The following is a 25081-nucleotide window of genomic DNA, read 5'->3' on the forward strand; positions in this document are numbered from 1 at the left end:
GTTTCCGGGGAGCCGGAGGTGGGTGCAGGGCTCGGGCGACCTGGGCCCAGCGGTGGGCTTTCAGTGCCGCCTGCGGGGGAGCCGACGCTCCCAGAACAGGGAAACAGCCCGGCGGATGCTTTCAACTTTCCCGGAGCTTGTTCTTTGGGGTCTTTTCTGATCCCGACACTCCTTTGCTCGCCGCGAAGCACACTCAGACTGAGTGGGGCGCGCTGCATAATTAAGCCGCAGCCCAGACGCGGTGAAAACACCAATTAAAGAAAACAAACCCAGAGAGAAAACTAAAAACACAAAACCATGTTGTGGAGACCGAGGACCGTCTGGCCTCACTAAATGAATCAGCGCCACTTCTCTACTGCTGCCCACCCGGCTCTGGTGCCGCGCGGAGCCGCTCTGCGGCCCGGCCCTCGGCCCTCCGGCCCCCTCGCGGCCGAATCCCACCCACGAAGAGGAAGCAGAGGCTCGGCCGTGGGTGGCCGCGCAGGGCCTGGGGCCGCCCCGGGGCTCCGGCGCCGGTCCCGGGAGCCTCTCGGCGGCCGCTGCATCTCCAGGGAGCGAGGGGCGCCTCCGTCCGGCTGGGCTCCGGCCCCGGGGCCGTTCCCGGCACGGCGCGCGGCCCAAGCCCTCCCTGGGCCAGCCAGCCTCCTCGCTTCCCACATCCTCCGTCTCCAGACCGCGGCCGCCTGTGGCGCCGCTGCGCACTGCAGCCCCGGGCGGGCGGCCGCGCGACTGTGCATGTGTGCAAAGACGCAGGGCCGCGGTTCGCCCCAGGGCGGGGCCTCGGGCGAATGTGTGAGCGTGTGCGTGTGCGTGCGTGGATGCGGGTGCGCGGGGAGAGCGGGGAGGCCGCGGTAGCCTCGGACTCTCCGCGGAGGCCGCGTACAGTAGCGCGCGGCGGCGGCGGCGGCGGCGGCGGCGGCGGCGGGGGCGCGCGGGCCAATTCCAGGAGCCGGCGGCGGTGAGCCGCGCCCTGGCTGATACCGGAAAGGCCTGTGATTGGACGGCGGCCGCCCCTATGCAAACGAGCTGAGGGAATGGAATTCCTCGGGCCGGGCTTACAGTAAAAGCACGTTCATTTCCAGGCACTCTCATTCATAGAGCCAGCGGGCGCAGGCGGGACGGGCGCCCCGCGGCCGGACCCAGCCAGGGCACCACGCTGCCCGGCCTTGCGCCGGCAGGCACCTCTTCCTGGGGCTCCTGGGGACGCCAGAAGACAGTCAACCCTCGCTGCTGCTTCTTGACCTGCGTTGGAGCTACGATTTTTTTTTTCTTTCTCTTTCTTGAATGAATTGGTTTCTTGGCTGGCTGTTCAACTTCTTTCTTGCCTGTGAACTTTTCCCCGGTTGTTTCCTTTGACAACTGCAGGAGAAAGTGTGCTGTGCTTCGAGGCAAGCCGTGAAGTTGCGTGTGCGTGGCAGTGTGCGTGGGAGTGTGACTGCGTGTATAGTTCGAGCCGCCCCGTCTGTGTCGATCAGCGCTGCGGAGCCTCTCCAGGCCCGCTCCACCTGCTGCGGTTCCGCGGTGATCGTAGGTATAGGTGCGTCCCGGCATTTAACCGGCCGGCGCTGGGGCGACGTTGGAGGAAGATCATCTCACTACTGCCCAAGTCGGGCTGACTCACCGAGTCGATGTAGACAGCGGCTGGCTTCGGAAGAGTGCGTGTCTGCGTGCGTGTGACTCGGCGGCTGCTCAACTCCCACCAACCACAGGATCAGCCACAAACTTAACCAACATCCCCAAACCCGAGTTCTCAGATGTGGAGAGCTGTACTCTGAGTGTCATCGACTTGGACTTTTTTTTTTCCTTTAAGATTAGCTTTTCTTTGAAAAACTGAATTTTCTGAACTGAGCGTTTTGCCAGAATTTATTAAGAGAACATGACAAGTATTTCTAGCCCAGCCCTTCTTCAACTACTGAAGATTATTTTCAAGGCTACTTAAAAAAAGAATCAGCAGCGTACATTAATGGATTTCTGTTGTGTTTAAATTCTCTACAGATTGAATTGTAAATATTTTATGAAGTAGAGCAAATGTATATATTTATATATACGTGCACATACATTAGTAGCATGACCTTTGGAAGTAGCAGCTTTTGCTTTTGAGGACCGAAGCCAGTTTTGCATGATGAAAGTGGCTCTGTGTACGGACGACACTCGTATATTTTGTGTTGTACTGGGACTTTAGACAAAACTCACCTGGAAAAAAAAAAAAAACTGACAGGCGATTTACTACTGGAACTTCCAAATTATGTATTTGCTGGTCCTTTTGCTCTCCGTATAAATATTTTAGTAAGTGTATGGGAATTTTTGCCTCCGGGAACTTTTTCTTTTTTTTTTTAACAGCCAGAGACTGAAGTTAAACTCTCAAAGCAAGATTCAGAAGACAGTTTCCCTCGGCATTTGACTTTGGATTCTAGTCGCCCAGTTTTTAAAGCTTTAAGCTGTCGGTTGCTAGGAGCCCTGCCGGGTATAAGGCTCACCGGCATCACAGAACTGCCCCCGCTCCTGGACTGTTAGTAACTTGGTCTCCCGCCTCCCCCCAGTCCCCCCCCCCCCGCAGCAATAAAGGCCCCTGAACTTGTATGTTGGTCTCCCTGGAGCTGCTTGCCGAAGATCCGCGCCCCTGTCGCCGCGTGGTAGGAGCTGTTTGCAGGGTCCTAACTCAATCGGCTTGTTGTGATGCGTATCCCCGTAGATGCCAGCACGAGCCGCCGCTTCACGCCGCCTTCCACCGCGCTGAGCCCGGGCAAGATGAGCGAGGCGCTGCCGCTGGGCGCCCCGGACGCCGGCGCCGCCCTGGCCGGCAAGCTGAGGAGTGGCGACCGCAGCATGGTGGAGGTGCTGGCCGACCACCCCGGCGAGCTGGTGCGCACGGACAGCCCCAACTTCCTCTGCTCCGTGCTGCCCACGCACTGGCGCTGCAACAAGACCCTGCCCATCGCTTTTAAGGTACTCGGCCCGGAGCGGGTGGCGGGAGGACAGGACGGGCGAAGGCCGGCGGAGGCCGGGGGCGATCCGGGAGGGCAGTGGCCTGGCGGGCGGGGCCGGGTTCTAGAAGGGGGCCGGCGCTGCCCCCCGCGGCCCCTGGTCCGTCCTCCTGCTCTCGGGACACCGGGGATGCTGGGTTGCAGTGGCGATCCTCGGTGTGTGTGTGTGTGTGTGTGTACGGGGGAGGTGGGGTGGGACCCGCAGGGGCTGCCTCCAGGGACGACTGAAAACAATCTGGATGCCCCCAGAGGAGTCCAGTGAGGGCCGCCCCGGGGCTCCCTGACAGAGGTCCTTAGCTTTGCTATAAAGTAGAAAAAGTTTTAACCCAGCTCTGGCAAGCCTGTCTGCTCCCTTGCTTCTCCCCCGACCTCCGGCTTGACACCCAAGCCTTTCTGCCTCCCTCCGATGGAGGCATCAGGAAATAAAGCTACTTTTATACTTTCGGGTCAGTGAAAATAAACTGACAAGGAAAACTGTCAAGGCTTCCTACCCCCACGCCGTCTTTAACAGTCCCATCGAAATTAGCATGTCCAAAGTCCACGGAGGGCGTAGTTAGCTTTGCAAAAGTTTTCTGAAGAGTTTTTTTTTTGCAGCTTCTAGTTTGCTCCGCCAGAAGCCGCAAGTAGCGAATCCTGTTTCTTTTCCTGGAACCCTCCCGAACCTTTATCTCTGGCTCACCTAGATTAAGCCTGGGGCCGGGAAAGGTGGCAAGGCTGTCTTCAGGGAGTCGGGGTCTAACCCGCCAGGGGCATTTCTGTCTGAGGAGGCCGGTGGCATGGATTCCGCAACTTAAGATGACCCGCTCAAGGGGTCTTCCTTCACTTGAGCCCCTAATCTTGCCGTCAAGCTGCCTTTAAAACCCTCGCCTTCAAGGGGAATATAGAAACAGCACTGGGCGTTTTAAAACCACCCACACTGAAAAAGTAAAATTGAATTTAAAAACAACAACCACCACCACCGCCTCCCCACCTCCTACACACACACCCAAGCCAAAAACAGTAGAAATTTGATTTTGGGGGTGGGGATTCTATTCTTCTGTCTTGAGGGGGTTTAAGAAGGGGCAACTTGTTAGTACAATCTGCAGTCATTCCCTGTTCTTTGAAAGGGCTGAGAAAGGCGGTGGGGGGGGGGGACTGTAAAGATGAGCTACTCTTTCTTTTTAAGGTAATTGTGCCCTTTAAGGGGAGATGAATTTAACATAAGCTTTTTCTTCTTCTTCTTTTTTTTTTTTAATGGTTCCAGACCTCTACTGGATCTTGATCTAGTTACAATGGGCAGTGTTGGCTTTTTTATAAAGTACTGTGGGAGTTCTTTAATTTTAAGCTTTCTGCACCTTCCGAACTTACATTAGGATTCCTAGAACAAAAGAAAATATGTCATTGCCTATGTCTCTAGAAGTGCCTCAGTGTTCTGGAAGCAGAAGGTTTTGAGGGGAAGGGAATGGGGAATGGGTCGAGCAGCCCAACTGGGCTATTTCCCTGCTGTCCTTCATCTCTGTAGATTTGGGTGGTGAGCTTATTTCAATTTTAAAATAATTCCAATTGCTTTACCTAAACAGGCTCCTCTAGCTGGAGGACAGGACTGAGTCCACTCAGTGACAGGGGACTAGGCCCTGGGGCCTCTTTCAGATAAGAGCAGAGGGAGGAGACAAGCTGATAATCGCCCATAGGGTCATTTAAACCTGGTGCCCCTGACACACCAACCGAGTGGGTTCTAAGATCTTTGGCTTCCTTTGCGGGTAAATCAGGATCCCTTCTAGATGTCCCCTCCTCTGCCAGGAACCAACGCCCAAACATATCAAAACACTAAGTGATTAATAATCTTCAGGAGGTGAAGTGATGGAGTTTCTCAAGCCTCCCCAAGACAAGCATTATATATTTTTTCTAAAACACTGTAAAAAAAATCATATAACTTGTTTTTATGAGGCATCAGGGGATTCTTTCCATAGAAATCTTAGTAACCAAAGAGATTTCTTTTTTCCAAATGATAATTGACTTTAAAATAAAATAAAATAAATCGGATTTGTTGTACTGAGTAATAGTTTGTCATCTCCTAAATGACCAAGGCATAGTTCTCTTGAAAAAATGTCAAGTGGGTCTTGAGAACATATGGAGGAAAGGGAAGGACAGCGGAGAAATGAGGCCACTTGAGTAATATCTGTCAGCACTCCGTCCCCATCAAGAGAGGCCTCTTCCTGAAGGACGCCTGCTCCCTGCACAACTGAAGGGGCAGACAGCATTTTCAGTGAGGGAACGAACCCAACGGTTAGGCAGAGAAGCAAGCTAGCCTTCACAAGGTGACTGTGTCCAGGTTGATTGCTTCTGTATCCTTGGCCCCGGTCCGCACTTAGCCATCTACCTGCCTCCCGGACAGTTTCTGTACAAATTACGACTTCAAAATGTGGATTTCAAATAAGCCCCAGACAATCTTTTTAAGTAGTTCATCGGGAAACAGTGACTATATTCCCTGCAATAAGGAGGAGATTGTGTGAAGCCGTGATGAAGTCTGAGGATAGTGATGAACAGAGCATTGAAGTGATTCTCTCCCAGTCTCTGAAATCTTATGTGTAAATCCCCTGTTTGAATCTTAGAAACTAAAGGGAGACTTCAGATTATGAATTTTTCCTTCAAATAGATTAAAATCTTCCCATTTGCTTATCCTGGACCCCAAAACATACCCCGCCCTCATTTTTCCCATGGAACACCTTTATTTATTTATTTATTTGTTTGTTTGTTTGTTTGTTTATTTTAGTATAGAAAAGAGAGTTATTTTACTGCTGGGAAAATCTTCAATTTGCTGCGAGTTACCCACTATTTCCAGAAGCAGCCTCAAGAGCTATGTAGATGACTTAGGATATATATGTATTTTTAAATACTGCAGTTTTACAGTTTGTTTAGGCCCCGGTACACCAGGGTCCAAAGGCATAAACATGCCGTCAGCAAGTTCAGAGGTTTTGGATGCTAATAGTCATATTCTTTCCGTAAGAAAGCAGTAAGTAGTGTTTCTGTCGGCAAGATTGCAGTCCCTAGGTATGCATTAAATGTCATCTTGGCTGAATTCTGGGTTCCACTCCACAGCTTTCTTTGAAACTCTGGAAAATTAAGGGATTTGGAATAAATGAATTGTAACTGTAATTTCAACCTAATTAGAGTTGTTCGAAATGCCAGTTTGAACTGTGAACAGCCTAGCCAACCCCAGTGTGGGGAGACTCATGAAGTGCATTAGGAGGGCTGATGTTTTGCCCAACTTCCTGATACTTTAAAAACAGAGAAGTAAAACGAAATATGAGATATCCTTTGGCCAGCAAGTCCCTTCTTGTCTGTTTGGTCTGTGTTAAAATGTAAATGTTTGTGTTTCCTTACCTATTGTTTATAGCTTTTCATTCCAGTTCCTTCTTTTTTTTTCTGTTTGAAGTGAGTTTTTTTTTTTTTTTTTTTTTTTAATGCTGCTCTCATTGTCTGTCAGTGGGACAATCTGTACCAAATTAGCAGACGTGTTAGTTTTAATTTTTTTAATTTTTTAATCTAGTCTAAGTGTGCTTGTTAACAATTAGACAATATATGTTATTACTGTAATTTAATATTCTCCCCTATCCTCCTGCCAAAAAAAAGAGAAAGAAGATCTCTCTGAGATCAATAAAATACAAAACAAAAGAAAATTATCTTCAAGCACCCACATATCTTTGGCCTTTGCTGCATTTTTTTTTAGAAAGGGAGGGGTAGAAAGGGTTAAACTGCTAATTTTGTTAGTCTTAGGTTCCAACATCAACAACCATTTCATATTTAGCCACCATGATCATTTTACTCTATATTTGTTTCTACTGGGTGAAGGTCTCCTGAGTTTGCCAAAAACTGACAAGGATAGTTTTGGAAAGAGGAGAGAGGAGCAGAACAGGCCTGGAGCACCGTGAGAGGAGCCAGTGAGAGGATGGTGATTTAGCATGCATTTTGGAAGACAGACAACAAGATTTACTTATTTTAACCTCTTCCCAGATTCTTCCCCAACAAGAAGTTACTCGGTTTGAAAACCTCGTTTGTTAAGTATAACTAAATGTCGGATTAAAACAGAGAAGCCAGGTCATCACAGGGAGACGGGGATGAGGAAGTAAAAATATGTGTTCAAGGAGGGCATTTCAACACTGCGAGCTGATTTTACAGAAGGAAGTGAAAACACTGAGAGAAAAAAAAAGTGGAAAAAATTTTCAGAGACTGAAAAAAGCAGAATAGAGCCAGCACATTTTGTGGGTATAGGAGAAAAAAAGGTAAAATATATAAATAACTGATCAAGGAGATATATTTCAATGATGTTTTCGAAACAAAAGGGAATCGTCGTATTACTGCTCTTAATTAAAAGGCAACAAACACACTTATAATGGGAACTAAATATCTAATTAGAGAGTGCTTGGGGAATAAATAGCTGTTGTTTTTAAATCTCCTTCATAGAAAACATGCCCAGCATTGAGATGGAGAGGATTAGGAAGAAAGATAAAAGCCCAGACTGTGCTCCACAGAGCAAGTGGGATAAGACAGGTGAACATATCTATCTATCGCTGGGCGGGCTCGTTCTCCTGGTCCCCTGGCCCCTTGTGATGAGATGGCTTGTCCTCCCTGTCATACTCTTCAGAATATGAAAGCTGATGTATCACAAGGAATAAAAGCAAGAGATGGTCACCTGGATGACACGGGGAAGGGGTTATGGCCAAGCAGGCAACGACGATGGGCATTTCGAGAAACAATGGCTCTGCTATCGTACAAGGGAGCCTATGGCAGCCTTATTTACAGGCAGAAAAAGGGAATTGAAAATATAGGTTTTAACCCAAGTATGTCATGATGCTTAGGTAAAAAGGAATAATAATCCCTGGCCAATTCATTGCTCTTACAACTCAGATACAGAATGAAAAAAGTGATTATATAATTGAATGATTAACACAGAATTCACTACTGAGAAATTGCCATGAGGAGTATCAGAAATGATAGGAATAGGAAAAGGTTGGGGCATTTTGATTTGAACTCCTACAACCACTTTAAAAAAATAGGAACAATGGAAATATAGCTAATAATAATTATCTAGCCCCTAAAAAATCTTTTCCAGAAGAGTCAAATGACGGCCAAGAACTAGAACCAACTGCACAAACCATTTTTGTGTCATGGTCTTCAGAGCATTTTACCTTGAAATTACTGCTTTTTTATGACCTGAATGTCAAAAATATCATCTACCAGTTTTCTTCAGTAGCCCTATTAGGAAATCCATTCCTATTCAGGTACATTAAAGGAATTCTTGAAGATTGTCTGGGCTTGGGGAAAACCTCGGTCTTCTATCAGGACATAGTTGACACATCTAGGGGACCCACAGATATAAAAATGCCACATAGTTCCACTCCTGAATTCAGAGCAGTAGGCGAAAGGGAGACCCCTCTTCTCTGAGGTCTGTTGCCTTTGCAATTAGTAATAAGCAAAGAGTAGATTTCTGATTTTTTGCCTTGCACGCCAGAATTCCCAGCTACTGATAATCAAAATAAGAGAAGCAAGTAGGGGGTCTCAAAGAAGAACTACAAAGGGAGAGTGATTCAAGAATCATCAGCAAGTCAGTTGTAAAGATTGAATTTAATTTTAGCCGAAATAAGTTTAAACACCTAAAAGCAAAGTGAGCCCTGTGAGGCCTGTCAGTGGACGTCTGGATAAGCGAGCAATGGGTCAGGTTATCAACTTACAAACAGAAGACATTGCATTTCTTAGATATTAAGATGATGGCATTCATGAAAAGGCAAAGTTTTCAAAGTCCTTGCAATTTTGTCCCAGCTGCACCAAGTGACCTTAGGTGGCTTTATTAGGTGAATGTTCTAGGACTCCTAAATTTATATTTAGTTCTGCATAACGGTGTTCAAAGAAATTCTTCCCATTAATAACTGTCTTGTTGTCTTGCTTATCCCTTGCAAATTTAAAGACGATCACTGGGGCACCTGGGTGGCACAGTCAGTTGAGCTTCCAACTCTTGATTTCAGTTCACGTCATGATCTCAGGGTCATAAGATCAAGCCCCATTATGGGCTTTGCACTCAGATCAGAATCTGCTTGAGAATCACTCCCACTCTCCCCTCCCCCTGCTCTCTTGTGCACGCACTCTCTCTCTAAAATAAATAAATATTTTTTTAAAAAGGATCACTTAATTTTTATTTTAAAACAATTAACATCAAGTGTACTTCGTTTCTGATGTCTGCATCTGTCCCTTGGTTGGTGTTTAGGTGGTGGCTCTGGGGGATGTCCCCGATGGCACTCTAGTCACTGTGATGGCTGGCAATGACGAAAACTACTCAGCTGAATTGAGAAATGCCACCGCAGCCATGAAAAACCAAGTTGCAAGATTCAATGACCTCAGGTTTGTCGGTCGGAGTGGAAGAGGTATGTATCTGTCGAAACTAAAATGGGAGTGCAGGGTCTTACATGGCAACAAATCCAAATTTCAAAACTTCTAGAAGTGTCTGTGATGTTCTAGAAATGCCTGTGATGTTCTAGAAGTTTCTGTGATGGGATCCCTGGAAGCACAGCCTTTCCTGTTGATACTGCTACTTCAAGCTTTTAAAAATTACTGATTTAAAATGTGGTATCTTTTTAAGAAATCTACCTTTACATTGTTGCTTTCTATTAATGAATTAGTTTAAGGGTGATTTGGAACATGCAAAGCATGAATTGTGAATTTCAAGGAAATTCCTCCCATCTTTACAAAAATGTAAAAATATAAAACTCACCATCACAGAAACTAAGATGATACAACTAGTAATCGCTACTTGATAATTATAAAAAACGTATATCATGGAAGCCTTTAACTTAGAATCCATGTGCTACCTATGACAAAGAATAGAGTTTCACATGATCACTTGTGATCATTTTAAGAGATGTACAGTAGATGGTTATTGAAATGTGGTTTCAAGTAGATTTACCATTTTATGATAAATATGAGGACATATTACCATTCTGGTTTGGCAAATGTGATGACATTTATGACCTTCCTGTCACATGTAATGTGGATGCCTTCTTATTATTTGGGGGAGTGGTCAGACCCAGTTAACATTTTAGTACTGATCTGTTCGAGACTGGATTACCCAAAGGAACTGTTGGGTCAGGGCAGTTCACATGTGTGGTTTTATTTTTCTGTGCCTGTTACTAAAGTATTAGAGCAGAGAGAGGAATTTTGGCCCGTAATCTCCTCTGGTTTCCAGTTATTTTCAAATATTGTGTTTTCTCTGTATTGTAAGAACTGAAGTTGTATTTTATAAATAGCATTAAGTACTAGAAGTTTAATGGAAGGGGGAAGGAGAGTTTTGAAAATTTCATTTTCATAATATATATTGAATAAGCTAATGAATAAAAGGTATTTTGAGTATAATAAAAAAAAGGCATGATAAATACATGAACATCAGATGACTCTCGTATTAAAAAAAAAGTAAAGCATAACCAGTGGACATTGAAATATAAGACTAATCATTACTCTTTATAAAGACATTCAAAAATACAAGAAAATCTGTGTTTGATTAGTCAAAGAGGGGAAGAGTTAAATGTGTGTTGCAAAAAGGACCTTCATTTTTGATGTCTTAGCCGCCCACAGTATTTTCAAAAGAGAATCCTAGGTGGAGAAAATTAAAAAAAAAAAAAAAAAAAAAAAAAAAAACGAAACTTATAACGTGACTGAAAGTATATGTTCATAATACTAACTATGTTGATAATAGGGTAATACAAAGAAAATTATATCCACTTATTGAAAGCAGGAGAGATCCTATAACATATGAAAGCATAAAGTCATTAAATGGGTTCATTTGTTATATTAAAAGTCCCCGCCTTTCCGTAAATGGAATTCACGTTATGATTCAGAGATGTGTGTTTGGAAAACATCTTGAAGGCTTCAGATGAGGAGCTGGCAGAGCAGGTGAGAAGCCAATAAAACACAAAGGCCCCAATTGCTTGGCCTCTGCCTACCAGCCTAGCTGACAATCTTAATTCAGTTCTTGTGGTTTTATTCCATTAGGGATGATGGCTGAGACCCCCCCTTGGGTTGCCTTTCCAGGGAAAGTCCTATCGTCGTAGTGTGCATCGATGAAGGACCCCGTGTCAGGCTTTGGTTAGAGAAGTTTGGGAACCATGAAGGGATGGTGCCTGTGAAGCTTTCCCATGAGAAGAGCTGTAGGGCTTTGGGCAGTGTGCAGTAAGTCGGCGATAATAAAGACTGGGATTTTGAAAGCAGCGTGCTTCCTTTTCTGGCATGGAGGGCTGGGCTCTGGTCCCTCATTGGCCATTTCTGTTTTGAGTGGGTGACTAATAGAGGTGCCTTGTGTTTACTTGGGTAACAGTGAACTGTTTCCCCAAGGTGTGGATTGTTTGCAGTTGGCTGCCTTATTCGTGCCAGTATGCCCTAGAGTTTGCATAAAACCCAAAGAGTAAAATAGCAATGACCAAGGCCAGGCTGTCTTCAGATAACCTGGAACGAGAAAACTGATGAAAATGCCATAAATGGACAATATCTGTTTTGAATGGGTTCTGCTTCCTGGGAGTGATCGTAAGCAATCCAAAATACAGGAACCCTAATTCCATGTTTGACCCGATTCTGGTTACTCTGTGTATTGTTGGTCTTGAGTGGGTTGTTTTTCTGTTTGTTTGTAGGGGGTTTTTTTTGCTTTGTTTTGTTTTTGTTTTTGTTTTTTTGGTCAGTACTACAAAACAAAATGAGCCGTCAGGAGGCCCATTGGACTGTGTTTCATGATCTCTCTCCAGTCATAAAATACAACTTGATTTTACTCTCTTGAGTGTAAGTGTCAACAGCAAAGCCTGCCAGATTTTTTTTTTTTTTTCAATTTGCTTCCCATTATGAAGAGAACAGAGGATTCTCACTAATTTTGACAATTAGTCTTAATCTTCCTCCCTGAATCTTGTCCTTTAAAAGTTTCATCATGTTTTATGAAGCGATCGTAAGACTATTTACTGTTTCATTTTCTGTTTCTGAAAATGTGCCTGAAAACACGTCATTGGCATCAACACGCCACCGTGGCCGAGAAGGTCCTGGCTGTCGGCTCATCCAAACATTTCAATGCCAGGTTCGCATTCTGTCAAACAGCACTGATCCCATGGTTTCTCAAAAGGGCTTGGTTCTCAGTTCTAAAGGAAGGGCAGAGAAAGAAACTCCCTTTTCTTTTGCTGCTGCCAGCCCGTGGAGTTTGGAAAACATGGAAGGGTTTTTCTCTGGTCGACAAAACTGATTTGTCTGGGTCCTGGCTCCTCTCCAGGATCACAACTTATAACCTCAAGTTCAGCCTGCAACCGGGAAAACCTGCCCATCCGGCTTTTAGGGCCTTGCTGACAACATTGGCCCCTGAAAAATATTGGTGAAGGCTTCATGTCTGAACTGTCTTCCTGTTTCCCCCTTCCCTCCTTTTTCTCCTGGCCCATTTAAATTTCATACAGGGGATACTTTCCCCTTAGGGTTTGCTCCCTCTTGATTTAGTGTCTCCATAGGGCTGGACTCTGTCCTTGCAGGGCAGGAGGAGTGGGCAGCCCCCCGGGGGTGAGAGGTGATGCCGAGCACACAGATCGTTGATCAGGACTTTCACACTTAAATCACACGTTCTGAAGAACCGGCCCTCACCCCCCGGAACGTTGAAGTTCAGGATCAAAAGAAGTTCTCTTGGGCAAAGTTAATTAGGAGTAGCTTATGTCAGTTGATGTCAACAATCGAGGCAGGTTATCACTGGTATTTTCAGTTACAAGAAAGCGTCTCATGGCTGCCGCTGAGAGACACTGAAGAAATTTTAGCAGGGAGAACTGGGAGTGCTGCTGTCGCTGTTGTAGTACATAATCAGTTGGAAAGGAATCCATCAATCAGGGGAAACGGCTCTAGTTAATTCATTTTAGAACCAAAGAGGAAATCTACCAGACCGTATCATCAACCACATCATGAAGGGGGAAGAGAATCCAGTGCAAATTTCCTCCTAATTCCTAAGAATATGATTTTTTAATCTTTTGGGAACATCATAGATAATTGTGAAAATCCTTTTCTCCCAAGGGGGGAAAAATATGCATGGGCCCTTCTACCCAGAGTTTCATGCACAGTTTCAGTTTCCAGGACTGTTGAGGCTCATTTGTGGACCTTCTGGGATCCACGGGCCACTGCCCCAAAGCCGAGCATCTGTGAATTTGGAACTTTGCCTTGACCATGGAGGGCTGGCCTCGCACTGGGCTGCACCGAGTGGTTAAGTGGAATGTGAATAAATGAACAGACAAGGTGGACATCCTTCTTGTACCCTGTGTGTTTTGGTAACACCTGCTTTTATTATAGCCAGGACCGGGTTTCTCTAATTAGGCAAATGATCCCATTCAAACTGCTGGTCCAAACCTCCCAAAGGCCATCAGGTATGCACACATGCAGTCCTTCTCTAGTGAATGCCTAAGCTCCCCTTGCCCCTCACCTGTCCCTCCCGTCACACACACCCCTGCAGAGCTGCAGCGTGAGTCCACCCTCAGCCCCAGGAGGTCTGGGAGTTCTCCCGTCGGTTAGAATGGGGTTTCATTCCTTGGAGGAATTTCTGTTCATCTTGACCTCCCGCTTTCAAAATAGTTCCCCTTTCCAATGCTTTTAAAAAATGAAATTCCTTCATCGTGTTCTTGCTATGGATGTCTTCCCAGACATAATATTTACCCCGTCACAATCTGGGTTATTGCATATTTGTGTAATGTTTGTTACTTAAAGGCAGTTTCATTCTTACAGGATTTTGCAGTAGTTGAGGAACAGTATGGGGAGGTGGCTTTCAGATGAGTGAAAGGCTATGGCTGAGATGGAGGGAAAGTCCATTTGAACTGTCCTGGTGTTCTGCACAAAAAGAGACATGTCTTTATGGAGTGGTTGTTACTAAGAAATGGTCGGAATGACTCACAGTATTATCATAGGACCCAAGTCATTCTCCCTTCCATCCTAGAGTCCCATAATGAGGGGCAGGAAAAATTGCTCTGACAACCCCAGAGCTGTTCCATGGGCAACATTCAAGATAATAAAGCTAGCAATCAGATCTCCTGGAGAAAATACCGGAAAAAGACATGATTAAAAGCAACAACAATGAAAAAAGACCAGCTTCGGAGACACCAAGCCCCAGGCAGCCCCAGCAAATAATTCCTTTGGATGGCAGGTCGAAAGCTGATGTCCCTGATCTGATGGAGAATTCATCTTTAGAGATCAGGTTTCTCATTCTGTTTCCCTTTTGCCAATAAGAGGGTGGCAATCCTTTCTCAAAGCAAGTAGCTCCCTACCCCCAGCCACTACCCCTGGCAGTCCCGGTTTCTGCTAATACCATGGCGAGGACCAGGAAGGAAAGCTCTCTTGGAAACTGCTTGTGCCTGGAACATAGTTTCACAATCTATCTCTTCATAGTTTTCTTGCTGATTTTATGAAGTGCCAGACGTCGCCGATAGTGTCAGACAGCATTTTTTAAATGAAACTAATGGTATGAATACTATTTCAGAGTTGGTGGTCGGTTGCCCCTTCCATGCCGGTCAGCTTGCGTTTGGTCAGGGCCGTTGCTTTCGGTGGAGACCAAGGACTATCAATCAGAAAGAGCCTCTGAGAGAAATAATGGTTGAATGATTTTTAGAGCTTCCTGTTTCAGCAGCAAGCATTATAGACATAAACAGTGAACCGGCCAACGGCTGCAATGCTGCTCTGGTTGTAATAAATCAGTTTTGTATTTTCTTTTTTGTGCTGGTTGGCAAGGGGCGAGAGAGGGTGGAGAAGATGGGTTATGGAGGAGCAGAGTCTGTGTCATTTTTTTTTTTTTTTTTAAAGAAAAATTACTTGTCAGAAACGAGAGAGGGTATACTGTCTGGTGACCGTTCTCTTTCTGTTGGTTATGAAATGAGTCCAGATCAGTAAACGGATATTTATAAGGAGTCGTGTCCTGTCAGTGGAGGTTCTGTGGCTTTGGAGGATCTGTTGGACTTTCAGTCGGTGTGTCGGGGGGGGTGGGTACGTGTGTACACACGGGCTCACCTATCCGTCCTCCCACTGAGAAGTCTTCTTGGGCCAAATTATCTTTGGGACTAAATGAATGCTAATCACATCTTCTCACTGAAGCCTAAATGATACAATTGACAAAAATTAATAAGTGAGCAGCGTGGACTGAGTGTTCGTAGGAACACTTCCAAATACGCTGCTTTTATCTGTTCATTCATGGGGTGTCAGGGATGGAGTCCTGTTCCTCGAGATTTGTATTTCATACGCACACCTTAGTGGATTCCTGGCAAGGTCTGTCCCCCTTCACCAGTGAGTCCCGCACCCGGCAGAGTGTACACAGTCTGACTGAACTGTCCAAAATGGAGCTCTCCTTGGCGTACGCTTTGCCTTGCATGGATTTGGGACTCAGACATGTGGCCCAGACCCTGTTGGCCTACACTGGGCGTGGATCCGTAGGAAGTCTGTTGTCACTGAACTTGTCTCCAGGGAGTGTTGCAGGTTGTTGAGGACCCCCAAACCCTTGCAGCGATCCCAACAAGCTTCTTGGAGAGAGGCCCGTGGCCTTTCAGCTGTCAGGTTCAAAAACGTGTGTCTTGTGATTTCGTGGGTGAAGATGCGTTTGTTTAGAAGCTACGTAACCTGTGTTTTTCTCCAGGAAGATGTTAGATAAATTTCCCACTTCTTTTTCAACTTAGATTAATCCCGGCTTCTACCTGGAGAGTTAAGACCGTCCTTATGAATGCACAGGAGACACGAATCACAGATCCCTGCCAACTCCCCCAGCCTCCCAACCCAAGGAAAAGCCTGGGTCTGGTTCCTGGGAGGGCTGGCGGGCATTCTCACGGGCACTGTGTGGCCCTCCCTGAGTCACCGTGTGCAAACAAAGGAGACTCTCCTGGGCTGAAACAAAGGCCATGCACAGGAACAGGGCGGCGTGAGCACCGTTGGTAATCGGTGCACTTACCAGATCTGGGCAAGAGGCAAGAAGGGATGGGCCTTTTCGAGGTGGAAACATTCCAGTTTGCTCAAGGCCATGGTTTTGGGTCCTCACAGATGTTTTTCCTTCATTCTTACATGAAACCGTTGTGTGGAGTACAATCAGTATCCATTTATCTATTTAGAATTAATGAGGAGCTGACCTAAACTCATCTCATAATAAGGCTTTGTCTGCCCCGTTAAATGGTGTGTCTCCAGGACCTGCTCCGCTGGGTCTTTCCAGATGCTCTGCCTTCATGGTCCCATTGGAAACCTCACGGCAGTTCACAGTTGGTATTTTGTCGGTCTGTCTGCTTGCCGATTTTGATGGTGGTCTCTCTGAGTGGTTCCCGGCTAGGGTGATTTGGGCTCCCATGGGACGCTTGTCAACAGCTTACAGACGTGTTTGGCTGTCACAGCTGGGATCGGGGACTGCTGGGGACATCTAGTGAAGTGGAGCCCAGGGACTCTACTAGACACCCCGTGTACTTAGGACAAACCCCCTGACAGCACGGTTACCCATCTGAAACATCAGTCCTGCCGAGACTGAGAACCCTCTGCTCACATCACACTCATTCGTAAGAAGTCGTGAAATCGCACCCTTGCCCCTCTACCTTCACTTTCTGCCTCTTTACAAAATGCACGAAACACGTACATTTAAAAAGTACACAGAGAATAAAAAAATAAAATTAGAAACCATCTGTGAGTATTAGGTCTTTTTTAAAAGATTTTATTTATTTATTTGACAGGGAGAGAGATCACAAGCAGGCAGAGAGGCAGGCAGAGAGAGAGGGGGAAGCAGGCTCCCAGCCGAGCAGAAATCCTGATGCGGGCCTCGATCCCAGGACCCTGGGATCATGACCTGAGCCGAAGGCAGAGGCTTAACCCTCTGAGCCACCCAGGCGCCCCTTACATCTTAATTTAAGGATAAAAACATACCAGTGTTCTATACACATAGAATCACCCCCATCTCCAAACACTAACATCCAGAATGGGGCGATGTGGTAGTGGGAGCCAGAAGAGGCCAAAGGTGGGGTGGGCCACATAGCAGGAGAAGCTTTTCCTGGAAGACTCCCCCCATGGCAGATGCTCCCCCAAGAATGTCCCACAGATACAGGTCCACAGGGATGGTTAGAAATAATGAAAGGATCCTGTTGGCTTCTCAGGGTTCAGCACCACCCGCCGTGGGTCCCTTCAGTCTGGGACCCCAGATCCCCTGTCCAGGAACACAGAGGGATATGAATGGCCAGTGTCCACTCAAACTGAAGAGTGTGAAAAGCCAAGTCCTGGAAGGCATCCCTGACATACATACTTTGCAGATGTTGGAAAGGGCTTGGTCTGCACACCTGGGGAAGAAAAAAAAAGTGTGTGTGTGGGACATATAGAAGGACAAGAGAAGGGACCCAAGTTGCTGGCCGTCTCTGAGATGGCCCTGGGTTTACAGGTACTACGGACCGACAGGTGGATTCTTCCAGAGCTTTCTCCCACCCGCCCCAACACATCTGCTCTCTTGTTTCCCACACTGAAGTGTCAGGCAAAGGTGGTTTGAAAAAAGTCCAGTGAGTCCTCCCGGGCTGCTTCTCACATCCAGGTAACATCTGCTGCGGGTTGAATTTCTCAGATACCTTTTGCCGTGAGGGCTTTCTCTGGTTTTTGTTTGGTTGCTTGCTTTTAGCCTGCATGGGAAGCCCCACACCTAACTCTCCTGCCCCATGGATACACCCGCTTCTTTTCGCTCCCCTCAGTGAAGTGGCCATCTCCCCGATTTGGCATGGAGCTACAGTGTGTGTCAAATAATGTGAGAAAGCTAGTTATCGGAACGGGAGTTTGGGGACACCTGGGTGGCTCAGTTGGTTGGAGGACTGCCTTCGGCTCAGGTCATGATCCCGGAGTTCCCGGATCGAGTCCTGCATCAGGCTCCCAGCTCCACGGGGAGTCTGCTTCTCCCTCTGACCTTCTCCTCGCTCATGCTCTCTCTCACTGTCTCTTTCTCAAATAAATAAATAAAATCTTAAAAAAAAAAAAAAGGGAATGGGAGTTTGGCGGCCTCATCTGTGCTGGGGACTGCACAGAGCCCATGTGCTGTCCCTACATGCGCTTGGGAGTAAAGGTCGCCAGGGCCAGAGCTCAAGAACAGCTGCGGCATGCGTGGGGGCAGGGCGGTGGTAACTGAGACCCAAGCACCCTGGGAGACACGCCCGCAACTCCCAAGAGGTGGAATCCCCAGAATTTTCAAAACCTAGAAAGGCACCTTGTGATATCACCCGTGCCTGGTGCCGAGTGGTATTTCTCATGCAATATCTTCAAATAGCGACCACCCCAGGACTCTTGCTCCCTAAGCGTTGAGGTCTCATGGTTCCTACATACGCGGGCTTGACTGGATTCTCTACTGACTGAGGCGAGCGTCTCACCCTCAACGCTAGCAGCATTTAGGGCTGGCGTTTCTTTGTCGCGGGGCCGTCCGGCGTGTTGTTGGATGGCTAGCAGGATCCCTGGCCTCAGCCCAGGAGCCAATAACATGTCCCCCTCCCAGTTGCGACAACCACAAATGTCTGCAGGCATTGCCAAAAGTCCTCGGGGGTGGGAACGGGGGTGGAGGGATGCCCCCTCCCCTCGTTGAGAACACTGGCACAGAGCTGTGCATCCGTGGGCAAGTGACTCGACCTTTCTGAGCCCGATTCTGGCTTTGTCCTTGGGGCTGGGGTGGGGGTTGTGCAGGAAGGAGCACCTGCCCTAAGACCCACGATAAGCCTTATTACTTTACATGGTTCATCTGCTTCAGGGACACTAACGCGGTAGAGGAGGCGGTGGAAGCTCTGTGAGCTGGTAACAACAATGGGAACCTGCTTTTTTGTTTATCCAAACAGATGAGTTTTTTCCAGGAAGGGACCATCAACCCTTGCCCTCGCTCCTCCGCCGCATAAAGTTCTTAGGTCGCGAAAGAGTTATACGCAGCGGGCGCTGAGATTTCAGATTAGCGATGGCAGAGACGAAATTAAATATGTCCTGTAATATGAAGCACTGTTTTTCATGGGAAAAGAAGTTCTCCCAACGTAGCCATTCCAAGTCTTTTGTCCAAACATTAATGGCATGCAAATATTTATGATTCATACATGCCCCTTTAATTCCCAACCGTATTTTAACAATAAACACTGCATTTTCACAATGAAGCAGAATAATCCCTTTGTCCTGTCGCTGGGCTCCGCAGGCTGGCACCCAGCAGCATCACATTCTTCCTGCGCGGTAATTGCTAACTCCACCCAGGTTTAGGGAGTTTTATGGTAGTCTCACGGCAGCCTGCCTTGGACTGTGCTTAAGGACATCCTGGCTGTTCCATTGGAAGCCATCTTAAGGTTGTATCAGCATTTTCAGAAACTGCAAGTGAACACCCTTGCACTTTTTCTTTTGGCCATCTATAAATGGGGGAATTCATTAATCTGGCTCTGACTTGGAAAGGTCTCTTACTATGCTGGCGTCTTGCATTCTATCCAAATCCATGGGTTCTAATGATACTAAAGCCATTGTCTCCCATTCAGGGGTCCTCTGATTCCTAATGACAGCATAGAACATACACGTCTAGCTGTGATGATTCTGTGGGTCTTTGAAAGGTAGCAAGGCATGTATGAGAAGTGGGTGCCCTTGCAGGACTTGCTAAGAGGTGCTAGTCTCAGTCTCCCCATCTGTGCAGTAGGTGCAATGGTGCCTTTCATACACACTTGGAAGGTTATCAGGATGATTGAAACAAGATAATGTCAGCGTGGCAGGACTCAGGAAGAACCACATCTCAGTGTGCTCCTTCCCTCTGCAGCGAGAAGTGCTGGGGGGAGGCTGAGTAAGAGCGGGTGGAATCAGCCTGTGAGTCCCTGAATAAGAACATTAGGAAGGAAGCTGTTTTCCAGTGTCCACTCCTGGATACAAGGAATTCTGTTACCCTGCAAAGAACCTCGTAAAATGAGAGTGCTGGAGATGCAGTAGGAGTTTCATAAATATTCATAAATAAATACGATAGTAGTATTATGATTATTGCCGCAGACATTTGCTGGACCTTTTGACACAGGCAGGACCTTGTGTTTTCCATTTTAATTGGTGAGTCTCACACAGGCTTTGGACCCTTCCAATCAGGGAAGTATAATGTCCATCGCTTTTTTCTGAGAACCGACCCCCACCCCCAAAGGTCACTGGATGAGGGTACCTCATTCATTCTTTATTCAGTCGTTCATCAGATGTGCGCGATGTATATTGTCATCTCAGTTGAGAGAGTTTAGGGTGTGGAAGAGTATCCAGGTGAAGGCATTGAGAAGAGTGTCCAAGCAGAGAAATTAGGGTGGGGAGGAACGCCTGGTCTGTCCAGGAGCCAGGACATGCTTGGGTTGCCTTCTGGGGAAGATCTTGGAGCAGGATGAGACCCAAAGAGCTGCTCAGGACCTTGACATCCATCCACACTGGAAATTTTGGTCTGCTCCCAGGGAAATGAAGAGCCACCAACTTGTATTGCAGCAGAGACAGGACATACCTGGATACAAATTGTAGGAAGATAGGCAGATTGTCAGATTGTCGACGGAAGAAGGGAAAGCATGTCTAGGGGTTCAGGGACTGAGAACTTCCAGTTCTCCCTGCAGGCAGCCTCAGACGAGTGCATACCCAATTTGCAGAAAGCTCATTTGGTAATTGTGCCCAGAGTCCACTCCTGCCAGGCCCTGCCTACCACACCCCCAGCCTTGCCTGGGGCTTACCTCTTCTTCTGTCTTAGCCTCCACACCCACCTGACCTCATGCTTCCTAGGAAGCAGCCGCTGGGTGGTTTAAAAGGCTGGTGGCCCGCACAGAAGACCCCAGCGCTGCCTTGCTTTCTGTGTCCACGCCTAGACCTCTTCGTAGCACCAGTGTGGTGTTGGGCTGTGTACTTGAGCCACTGGACCATCACACAAACAGAATCCGGGCTGGGACGAGGCCACTTTGATCACCTGTCCTATGTTAGCTTCTAGCTCAACTTCCGCCGGGGAACTTGGGCCACCAACCAGAGGGCTCTCCTGGCAGCAGGTGTGGCCTTGGTCTAAAGAGAGCTGTAAATTCAGGGTCTTAGAAGTTTTTGGGATAAAAGGAGTAAAGCCTGATTCTTCCACCAAAATCCTGGAACTCTGATACCAAAAGAAAAGGGAAGATTAGCGAGGGACTGTGAAATCTCGGGAAGAGTGTGCAAGGTCACATGACCATCATAGCCCCTTGTGGTTTGGTACCTACTCCTCCTGAAGAAGCCTCGTCCCTCATTCCTTTGGTAAAGCTGAGCTCACACCCGAGCCACAGAAAAAGGCAAGTGATGCTTTCAAAGTGAAATCAGATATCATAAGGAACCAGCTGTCAGAACCGAAAGTTTATGGAAGAATTCATTGATCCAGGTATCAGACATTTTGTACTGCCTTGGAACAGAAGACACAAAGATTAATAAGATGTTGTCCCTGTCCTCAGCTTGTTTTTAATAGAACATCTCCAGAGAAAATGTTTTGCATGTTTTTAGTTTTCTGTAAGTAAACCAACTTTTTCAAACAATCCATCGTTCAAAAAAAAAAAAAAATGCTGTTTTTTATGAAAAACTGAGTTCTGTGTTTTGAGCTTCTGTCAGTAGACTTTGGGGTTGGAGGTGCCATTAGAATGGGCCTCCCGCCTACATGTTGCCCATGTGGATGGAGGTACAGTTACATAAACACATCCGCAATCATAGGGGGCCCTTTGCACGGAATTGGGCGCACACCAACATCTTGATTTCGGGTCAGTTTAGAGAAAGTAGGAAATTTCTGTGCCACTTGAAGGATTTGTGCCCTCTTCAGAAATCCCCAAATAAACAACGATACAGCTGCACTGTCAAAAGTCCCGTGGTATGTGTTTGGATGACGAAATGGACAGAGAGCAAAAGCATGAATTTTGGCCCTTAGGTTGGTTGTTCCAGTGGAAAAGTGAGACATGTAAATTAAAAATATTTTGTGAAAAATATTTCAGCTGTCCCCTTGGACCCTGAGGGTGCATTCATTTTCACACTCAGTTATCCTTGATGAAAAAGGAAGTCGGGCACAATCTATACGGTAAAAGGAGAAAGCCTCCGGCAACATTTCAGAATCAGTTGGGATTTCCAGAATTTGCGAAGGGCCAAACCAGGGCCTTCACAGCCTGTCTTGTTTCTCAAAAAATGCATTTTTTTGTTTTGTTTTGTTTTGTTTTTTCTTTTTTCCTTTGATTTTTCCTGACTCGCTGCCTGCCGTGTTTTAAGTGTGTGAACACAACCGGCTTTCCTGCAGCGATGCACGCGTGTGTGAGAACTGTGCTGGGGCCTCCCGGCTGTATGACCCCCCACGCAGACGGTCCTCTGTGCCTACAGCCTTCCCTTGCGTGACAAAGGGCAAGTTTCACATCCCACCGAAACTGCCCAAAAAGGAGAAGATGACTCACAGGTCCAAACGGACCCCAAGGACAGCCCAGCTGCTGAAGAGCCCCAGCAGGGGGCTTGGCTCCCCAGGAGCAAACCCTGGGAGGGACAGTTGCAACAGGACTGGGGGATAGTTGGAAAGTCGCCCCTGATGCCACTGGAGTAGGGGGACGTTGCTGTGACCAGACAGCCCCTCCCCCCGCCCCCTGCTCTTTGACTTCTGGACTAGAGAGGAGTTGGAGTGGCCTTTATGCGTCTTCTTCCCCTCCCCGCCCTCAGCCCTTTGGGGAGCAGTTCTGAGGTTTAGCCACTTCCCAGATGTGGTGAGGAAGTGGAGTGGGCGCCCGGGCCATGCGGAACTGCCGTGTCCAGCCACGGCTTTATGAGACCACAGTCGGCTGTCAGAGTTCACCAGCTCCAGGGCCCGCAGGCGCAGGGAGACCCAGTGCGCAGCGCAGGGGCTGCCTTGCAGCACGGGTCAGGGCCACCAGCGTCTGCGACGACTCACCCGTGACCTTCTTCCCAACTAAATAAAGCAGGCAGTATTTTGTCCTGCACTTGGACGAACAAGCTGGCGTCTAGGGGAGGCCACAGGCTCGGCTGGGGAGCATTGGGCCCAGCTTCTTTATAAGACGGATCAGCCAGCCACAGCTGTGACTTGCCAAGATCGCCAGCTGGCGGGCCGGAGTGAACTTGACCTTCGAGTTAAACGTGCAGTCTCTCCCTGATGGGGCTGTAGGCCTCGCTCTGCTGTCCTGCTGGTTGCCCTGTGCGCTCTGCCTGGGTTTGCTGGAATTTCTAGGGAAGGAGCCTGGTGGAGCTCTGTGGGTGCCTCCTCCCCAGCACTGACCTGCACACCCCGCCACCCCCTGGTCAGACCCCAGCACCCCTCCTCACCTGTTACTCCTCCTGGGATTGCCCAAGGCTCAGTCGTTGCAGAATCACGTTTCTCATGTCTCTAACGATAATTTAACTAATACTTGCTGACTCGTTATTTTATTTCACTTGCATAATGGCACTGTGAGATGGAAAGACTGGTATTAGCCCCATTTCGCAGATGACAAAGCAGAGGCCCAGACGGGTTAAGTAACTGGCCCAAGGTCACACAGCTAGCAAGTGGCAGAGATTTAAGACATGGGCATTTTGGCTTGAGGGTCTGGGACCAGACCTAGCCCTCTATATATTCCCAGGGCCACCAGATTGTATAATCAGTGCCTTATCTTCTGTTGTTTTGGGGTGTCAGGGAGCCCTTCTGTCCCTTGCCGTGTACCCCCACCTTATTCAGTTCCTTCTAAATCGTTTCCTTCTGGAACCCAACCATGGGCCAGAGCAGAGGCCGCTCTCTGGACTAGGGGTTAGGTCTCCATGAGAGTTGAGAAGGGAGGTCTCAGCGCCCCCCACCCCTTTAGCTCCCAAATCCCCATGCTGGACACCTGTCACCCTGCAGCTTGCCCCCTGGGGGACCCAGAGCTGTAGCCCACCCAGGGTCACGTGTGCGCTGACCAAGGCCCCAGCTTGTCTCCCGGTGCCAAAGCCAGGGCTGCGGGGAGCCTTGGCGCCTCTCCTGGCAAGGACTGTCTCCAGGCTGCAAGGGTGAACCTCTACGGCAGCAGCAGCGTCCTCCTGCCAATGCCTGTGGTCCTGCATTTGGTCCACTCTTGGGGTGGCTGTGATTGAGCCGGCCTGCACTCTGACCTACTGTTCCGACTGCAGTTCACTGGGAAAAACACCTGAGCGTTTTTCACCCTCCACACCCCCGCACTTAAAATACCAGGCCCATAGGTCAGTTTCATGAGGGAATTTGGCGAATAACGCGTGTGCTTCTGGGGTGTGGCTACCCCTTCTGCAGGGGCCGGCCAAGAAGGGCTGAGTCTCGACAGGAATGGGCCAGGAAGTGGTTGGGCAGCAGAGCGTGGAAGGGTCCTGGAGCTCAGTGGGTCAGTCCCATGTACCCACTGGCCCACTGGCCCCAGTTACCAAGCACACGGTGCCAGGGCGGGTCGCAGAGCACGAGAAAGTGGAAGGCAGAGGTTTCCTGGAGTGGGAAAACATCACACCCACCTGTGAACCAAATGTCATCACTTATTACCTCCGTCTGTCAGGTAATAAGCAGATGTCCCGGTGCTCAAGGCTGTGAACAAGAGCCCATTGTGAGGGAAGCGACCAGAATATCTCCATCTTCCTGAACCACATCACTGGGGCCAGAACTTTGGCTCTAGCTGGTAGCTTGTGCTGGGCGGACGGTTCGTAGGACTGCCCATAAAAGGATGGACATAAAATGATGGAATTATAATTATGAGCAACAATTTCCAATTTCACAAATATTCACTTTGGTTGAATTTCATTCCTGATTAAGGAGGCCAATCTGTGGTTAACCAGGGGGCGGCATTCAACGCTCAGCTGCCAGGAGTGTAAATTCAGCTTGGTGAGAAGCTGCTCTTGCATTATAACCAGGCTTACAGTTAACTGTAAGCACATTCTGGGTATAGGGAAGCCACCGGGGCTATACTCACTTTTTTTTTTTTTAAGATTTTATTTATTTGTTTATTTATCAGAGAGAGAGCCAAAGAGGGGAAGGGGCAGAGGGAGAAGCAGGCTCCCTGCTGACTAAGGAACCCGGTGTGGGACTTGATACCAGGACCCTGGGATTATAACCTGAGCAGAAGGCAGACACTCAACCGAAAAAGTGACCCAGGCATCCATACATTCAAATTTTTGAG

General features: G+C 47.8%; 1 protein-coding gene and 1 long non-coding RNA gene across 11 annotated transcripts in view; one reads left to right on the forward strand and one right to left on the reverse strand.

The window, feature by feature from the left end:
* RUNX1 (RUNX family transcription factor 1) overlaps nt 1-25081 on the forward strand; it is a 264881-nt gene that overhangs the window by 171397 nt on the left and 68403 nt on the right. For 9 of the 10 annotated variants that reach the window (XM_004757540.3, XM_004757539.3, XM_004757544.3 and 6 more), the window contains 2 exons: nt 2693-2946; nt 9226-9382. In XM_004757540.3, the coding sequence (XP_004757597.2) occupies nt 2693-2946; nt 9226-9382 (411 nt within the window). Of the gene's footprint in view, nt 1-1087; nt 2287-2692; nt 2947-9225; nt 9383-25081 lie in introns of those variants that run through there. The other variant, XM_013058879.2, reaches the window with a different exon arrangement.
* Nucleotides 20015-24391, reverse strand: LOC106006283. Its single transcript, XR_006607945.1, has 3 exons — nt 24339-24391; nt 23259-23379; nt 20015-20457 (listed from the first exon to the last, which is right to left on the reverse strand). It is a non-coding gene; the product is annotated as an uncharacterized LOC106006283 (long non-coding RNA).

The sequence above is a fragment of the Mustela putorius genome, unplaced genomic scaffold, assembly GCF_011764305.1.
Source record: "Mustela putorius furo isolate JIRA1106 unplaced genomic scaffold, ASM1176430v1.1 tig00000765_pilon_pilon_pilon, whole genome shotgun sequence".
NCBI classification, from domain to species: Eukaryota; Metazoa; Chordata; class Mammalia; order Carnivora; family Mustelidae; genus Mustela; species Mustela putorius.